This window comes from Megascapheus bottae, chromosome 26 (assembly GCF_031878675.1).
Source record: "Megascapheus bottae isolate mThoBot1 chromosome 26, mThoBot2.hap1, whole genome shotgun sequence".
Lineage (NCBI taxonomy): Eukaryota > Metazoa > Chordata > Mammalia > Rodentia > Geomyidae > Megascapheus > Megascapheus bottae.
In genome coordinates, this window is record NC_143534.1 from 23459413 (window position 1) to 23466313 (window position 6901).

At 55.3% G+C, this 6901-nt stretch overlaps 1 protein-coding gene across 1 annotated transcript; it reads right to left on the reverse strand.

The window, feature by feature from the left end:
* Window positions 1-2196: 2196 nt before the first annotated feature.
* On the reverse strand, window positions 2197-6398 carry Fzd8 (frizzled class receptor 8). Its single transcript, XM_090319155.1, has one exon. The coding sequence runs from the start codon at window positions 5576-5578 to the stop codon at window positions 3479-3481; it is 2100 nt and encodes a 699-aa protein (XP_090175281.1). The 5' UTR covers window positions 5579-6398; the 3' UTR covers window positions 2197-3478.
* Between the last annotated feature and the right edge of the window lie 503 nt (window positions 6399-6901).

The following is a 6901-nucleotide window of genomic DNA, read 5'->3' on the forward strand; positions in this document are numbered from 1 at the left end:
CAACTTCTGAAACTTCATGCTACCACAAGGTGGCAGTAGAGTATTAAAGATGGAAGCTAGCTTCTGGCCTATTTTGTTTTGAGCCTCTGCAGAACATTTGCAGGACACTTGAAATTGCACTGTATGTTTTAAATAGGAATCTCTTCTGTCATTTTCTTTCAGCAAGGCAATCTGACTTCCTTCATCCCACCCACCCTGAACTCCGAAGTGTTACAGACACGTGTCACACAGTCCATGCAAGTGAAGAAATGGACACAGCATAGTTTGTGTCTTCAACATTTTGGAAATAAACTAGGTATCCTATTTTATGGTACTTATAAAGATGGCATTTATTATGTATTTTCACACCAGCCTCTCATGATGATAGGCACAGGTCTCTGACTCAAAATTGTCCTAGGAATGTAAATAGAAGTTCATAATCGCATTTAGATTATACAAACTTGCTTCTCCCTTAGGTCTAAAACTTATCAGCCAGGGTATTTTACAAGGTTAGATTGGAGAATTAACATGGTACATGGTCTCCAAGTTAAAACATTCCCAAACAATATCATAGAGTTGGGAATGTGTCAGTGGTGAAAATACCACTGATTAGAAATTCAACATGCTAATGAATTTATCTGTCTTCTATCTGGCCCTCATGAGTGGTAGAGAATCACCCTCAGATTTCTACTTTATGTAAACTTTATGCATGCCACACCATACCTGGTAGGTTTAGGCTCAGGCCACTTATTTGTACCTCCTTTACAACATGGTAATTCTTTAATAAAAATGCTGGCCAAGGGAAGATTGTTTACAATGTCTGTCAAGAATAAAACTGCAGAGGGCTGGGAGTGTGGCCTAGTGGTAGAGTGCTTGCCTAGCATGCATGAAGCTTTGGGTTTGATTCCCTGGTATCACATATACAGAAAAAGCCAGAAATGGTGCTGTGGCTCAAGTGGTAGAGCTCTAGCCTTGAGAAAGCTCGAGGACAGTGCCCAAGTCCTGAGTTGAAGCCCCAGGCCTGCACACAGACAAAAAAATAATAAATATATAAAAAATAAAAATAAAACTGCAGAAAAATAAAATTGATATGATAGCTAAAGTAAATATTGTGATCACATATCAAATTAGAAAAATTCAGCTCATACCAAGGATGATTTTGGAAAGGATTTGCAGTTACTACCATGAAAACTTTAAAAGCCTCTTTCATGAGACCAGTAAAAGAACTTCTGTCCTATTAATTAGCTGTATATATATATATGTATATATATATATCCATCAAAGATTTCTATTAGAAAAAGAATAAACATCTGAGAATGATGCTTACAAGTCTCTCTCCCACCCCAGAATGATTGATGTCCCATTTCTTATCTTGATTGACAGGTTAATAAGGAGCCCAGGGCTATCTTTTCAGTATGAACACACAACTTTACCAATTACTTTTAAATTATTGCTAATATGCCAGAAAATAATAAGCATAAAGGATTAAAAAATCTGAATAAGAAATTTCTGCAGATTTTTTTCACTTTGGGGCTTTTTAAAGGTTCAGTTCACAAAACTTGCCAGAATTTAGTCACTAGAATTTTAAGCACTGAGGATTTGTTTTTTAAAGAAAAAAATTGTAGTTTATAATAGTTCATTGGTTCAATTAGGAGCAGAAAAAAAAAGTTTTGTAATGCAATTGTGCAGCAAAGGAAAACGCTTTAAATTGGGGGATTATGTGTACAGACCACCTGTAGGGTTTTCAGACCCACACTCCCCCTCCCCCCCATGCTTTTAAAAAAAATAATGCTTCAACCCAGGCCTAGCTGCCTGCAGGTTGGCTAACAATGCCTGGAAACGCTGTTGAAAAGGCCGAGCACACTTGTGCCTCTGGTCTTCACTAACTGTAACAAGTCTTCCTCTCCCTCGTTCTCTCTCCTTTTTAAAGTAAAAGTCCCACATCGGCTCCATGGTGGCCAATTGGTCTGCACCAAGAGGAGCCAGGCAGCAGGGAAAGAAACTTCAGACTATACAGCACATTTTGAGAGGAGAAAAGATCAAAGTTTCCTAACTCAAAAGACCAAGTTCCCTACAGATTAGCCCTATTCATTTAGCTCCTCTTAAAGGAATGATGTGCCGAGCCACTGGGCAGACAGGTAAAAAGTTCAACAATTGCCAAAGCATTCTTCTGCTAATTCAACAGCCTTCTGCTCAAATAAATTAGCTTAGTCTTGACAGAGGAACAATAGCTTTTTTCCCCCAGGAAAAGAAGCACATTTAGTATACACAAGCACGGAAGGTTATTAAGATGTTAACCCGTTAGTTTAATTCATTAAGGAGCAACTCCTCCACTACCAGATTGTCAAGTGACTTACAATGTAAAAAGAAATCCATAGCTTTCAAATGTGAAACCTTCACACACTAGCAGGTTTGTGTTCTGTCCTTGGAAAAGCAGGTACTTTCAAAACCATAGACTCCAGATGTGAATGGTGGCATTCGCAAACTTTTAGTGATATTATACAAGAGAAATAACAAGGCCTAAGTGAAATGAACTGCCTTGACCAAGGTTTCATTTGCAGACACTAAAGTGTCTGTAAATTAAACACCACCTTGGGGTAGGTGCAAAAACTCCATTTTGATTTCAGTTCAACAATGATATTTACTTAGCTAACAGTCTAAGAACTAGAAGTTTAACAGGTAATTTTTCTCCATGCCTAAAGTCAGGGTACAGAGTAGCAAACCACCAAATGTCCATTTCCCCCCACCTTCCTTAGCAAACGTTGTCAAGGTAACGGCTTAGAAGAGGCAGGGGGAGAGGGTAGATGTTGAAATCATTTATCAAAAGTCATTTTATTGACAAAATAGAATACTTATATCTGTTCTTACAGGGGTAGCCTCTAAACTTTTTACAAAAAAATGTACACATTGTATATCTTTGGATATATACATATCTTACACACTTTGTACAATTTTAACAAATAATTATATAAATACATCCTCTAAGGTAAGAAACCCGTATTTACTTGGGGTGTATAATTAAGACATTTCTTGTTTATTTAAGGCATTTGCCTGGTCATTAAGAATACCCAAACCGTGCAATCCCATTAGGTCGCAGCCATGCCTCCACCTTGGATACATCAGGATGGAGAAGAGTTCACGTAGAAGAGAGGGAGGAGGGAGCGGGGTCCCTCTGGTGACAGCTGATCTGGCTTCAGAGCTCTGCAGAGGGCAACCAGCCGAGTTCGGGGCTCCCCTCCCCTCGGGTTCTAGAGACGCAGCAGAGTCCACTTTCCTGTGCCAAAGCCCGGCAGAGGGCGGAGTTTCACTGGGGGCCCGGGAGGCGGCAGTGCCAGGTACTTTGTTCTGGGCTAGTCCAAGTCCCAGTTAATGGATACCATTAAGAGTTCATTATCATGCTAATAGCAATCAACACGGTGAAGGGGTGGGAACCCCTGCCCGTCCAGGGTCCCCTCTCCCGCCCGGGGTCTCCTCACCCCCTCCTCCATCCCCGCCCCCCTCAGACCTGGGACAATGGCATCTGCTTTGGATAAGATACGGAGCTGGCCGTGCCAGACCGCCACGTCAGGCCAGTGCTGACGTCGCTGTAGAGGGAGCCCCCGCCCCCGCCGCCTCCCGGGCCCCCGCCCCCTCCGGGCCCGGAGCCGCCCCCGCCCCCGGGGCCGCCGCCGCCTCCGCCCCCCGCGCCCGCGCCCCCCGCGGCGCCCTTGCTCGCCCAACAGCAGCGGGTGCACAGGGCGCGCCAGGATTCCAGCGTCTTGCCGGACCAGACCCACACGCCCGAGGTGATGCCCACCACCAGGCACATGAAGTACTTGAGCATGAACACGGCATAGTCGGGCCTGCGCGCCTGGTCCGGCTGCAGGTCCCGCAGGCACGGGCAGTTGTGCGTGGCCTCCCAGCGCGGGCGGTTGTGCTGCTCGTAGAAGAGGCAGGCGACCACGACGGCGGCGGGCACCGTGTACAGCACGGTGAAGAGGCCCAGGCGGATCATGAGCTTCTCCAGCTTGTGCGTCTTGGTGGGGCCGCCCTGCTGCTTGATGACTGAGCGGATGCGGAAGAGCGACACGAAGCCCGCCAGCAGAAACATGGTGCCTATAAAGAGGTAGATGACCAGCGGCGCCAGGACGAAGCCACGCAGGTTGTCGAGGCTCTGGTTACCCACGTAACAGATGCCCGCCACGGGATCACCGTCCACGGAGCTGAGCGCCAGCACGGCGATGGACTTGACGCTGGGCACGAGCCACGCGGCCAGGTGGAAGTACTGCGAGTAGCCGGCAATGGCTTCGTTGCCCCACTTCATGCCCGCCGCCAGGAACCACGTGAGCGACAGGATCACCCACCAGATGGAGCTGGCCATGCCGAAGAAGTAGACGAGCAGGAAGACCACGGTGCACAGCGCCGGGCCCGTCGTCTCGTAGCGCACGTGCTGCTCCACAGCGCCCAGCTCCTCGTACTCACCGCGCGCGCCCGGGCCGCTCGCGCCCGCGCTCGCCGCGCCCGCGCCCGCCGCCGCTGCCGCCGCCGCGCCGCCCGCGCCCCCCGGGCCGCCCGCGCCTGGCGCGCCGCCGCTGCAAGCCACCTTCTCGTGACCCGCCACCAGGCGCACCAGGTAGCCGACGGACACGAAGAGGTAGCAGGCCGAGAGGAAGATGATAGGCCGCTCGGGGTACTTGAAGCGCTCCATGTCGATGAGGAAGGTGGAGACGGTGGCGAAGGTGGACACGAAGCAGAGCACCGACCACAGGCCGATCCAGAAGACCGTGAAGGCGCGCTCATCCTGGCTGAAGAAGGGGTTGTGGCAGGGCAGCGCGCAGTTGGCGATCTGCCCCGTCTTGACGCGGTTGTAGAGCGGGTGGCGCTCGCTGGACACGCTCACCATGGGCGCGCGGCACTGGCAGCCCGGCTCGCAGGGTGCCGTGCCGCCGCCAGGGGGCCTCGTCTTCCCGCCGCCGCGCGCTGGGGGCGCCGCCGCGTCCCCGCCAGCACCGCCCCGGCCTCCGCCGCCGCCGCGGTGCGGGGGCCGGGCCCCAGGAGGGCGGCCGTGGCCGCTGCCCGAGGGAGGCTGCTCTCCGGGCGGCGGCGGCGGCGGCGGCGGCAGGCGGCGCGGCGGGCTGGGCGCGGCCGTGGTGAGGTCGGTGCGGTTGTAGTCCATGCACAGCGTGTCCGGGTTGCCCTGTTCCGGTAGCCGGTCGCAACGCATGCGATCCGGCCAGGCGAACCCGTACTGGCGCATAAGGGGCGCGCAGCCGGCCTTGGCGCGCTCGCACACGGATCGGCAGGGCGGCAGGGGCTTCTTGTAGTCTTCCAGACAGATGGGCGTGTACATGCTGCACAGAAAGAACTTGAGGTCGGGGGAGCACTGGATCTCCACGAGCGGCCAGAACTGGTGCACCTCCAGGCCCGCCTCGTCCTGCGTGTCGTGGTTGAACTGGTTAGGCATGTAGGTGTAGTTGTAGCCAATGCCCTTGCAGAGGGGCACGGTGATCTCTTGGCACGCCAGTTCCTTGGCCGAGGCGGCCGCCGCGCCGCTCGAGCGCTGCAGCAGCGCCAAGGCGACCAGCAGCGAGGTCACTTCCAACAGGTAACCCCACTCCATGCTGCGCGCCTCGGCCGGGGCCCTGGCCCTCCAGGGGGCGCGCGGAGGGGTCCCGGGGGACCCAGCGATTTAACCCGGGAAGAGGAGCGTGGGACTCGCCGGCTTCTTCTAGGCGCTGGAGAGTGTGTGAGTGTGCCTAGAAATGTGGCCGCTTCTCGGGGTGCGTCTGCAGCGGCGGGACCAGCAGCTGGCGCGGGGGTCGTCAGCACCTCCTATCCGTGAGAGACGAAGGAGGGGGGGGCGGCTGCCGGCGCGTGTCGCCGTCCCAGAGGGGTCGGTCCCCGCGCTCCGGGGGGCTCTCAGCTCCGGCGGAGCAGGGTGGCGGGTCCCGGGCTCATCGCTCCGCGCTCGCTCGCTGCCTCTCCCGCTCGCCCAGCCACTTCTCCGCGTGGCGCCCAGCAGCGATGACTTTGTCCGACGCAGAGGGCGGCGCGCAGCAAGTTTCCTTTCGGGTCGCGGAAAGCAGCCAAGATGGCTGGGCCAGGTTGCCAGCTGCGCCGGGTCAGCCCCTGCGGCCCCCGGTCGGCCCCCCGGGGCTCAAGCCGGCTCTCGGGACCGCGCCGCCGCCCGGGAGTTCAGGACCCCCCCCCTCCTCTTTCGCCGAGATCGCTGCTTCTTTCTCCCGCGTCGGTTCGCCTTCCGCACAGACGGACCTGCCGCCGGTAAAAGTCCGCGTCGTACTTCGGCCAAGTCGCCCTTCTCCCGAGGCACCCAGAAGCTAATCCAAACCGAAAGGCGGAGAGGACACCTGAGCCGCCCGACCCCGCGCCCAGCCGCCGCCGCCTCCTCGGCTTGAACAGCGCCTTTAGCCCAACTTCCCCGCTCCAGCCCAGCTCCGGACGCGCGGCCGGCTCATGAATATTTATACAGCCCAGATTCTCTCCCCGCCCCCCTCCCCGTCCGCCAATCCCCGGGCAGCGGGGCGGGGCCTGTGCGCTCCCAAGGCTCAGCCTTCCTTAAGGAAGTCCGGAGAGTCTGGTCGGCCGCGCGCACTGCCAGTGGTTGCAGAGTTTTGGTCACCTTGGGATTGACCGCAGAGGCCGAGCCTGTGCCCCATCGGTCCCCACGGACAGGCGCTTCTGGTCACCCGCGCCGCCTCCTCCCGTTTCAAATCAGCCAAGCCCCTGCCCACTACCCTGCATGGCTGTGGCGGTGGCCTGAAGGCGACGGGGACCCCCTCACCCCCGCGCGCCCGCCCCGTAGCCTGTCTAGATGGGGAGCCCGGGGGGGGGGCCGGGAGGGACGTCCCTCTGGGGCTCCCCAAATTGTGGTTTTTGAGCCTTGGAGGTGTTGGGGGGAGAGTGGGAAGGCCAGGGCGAGAAG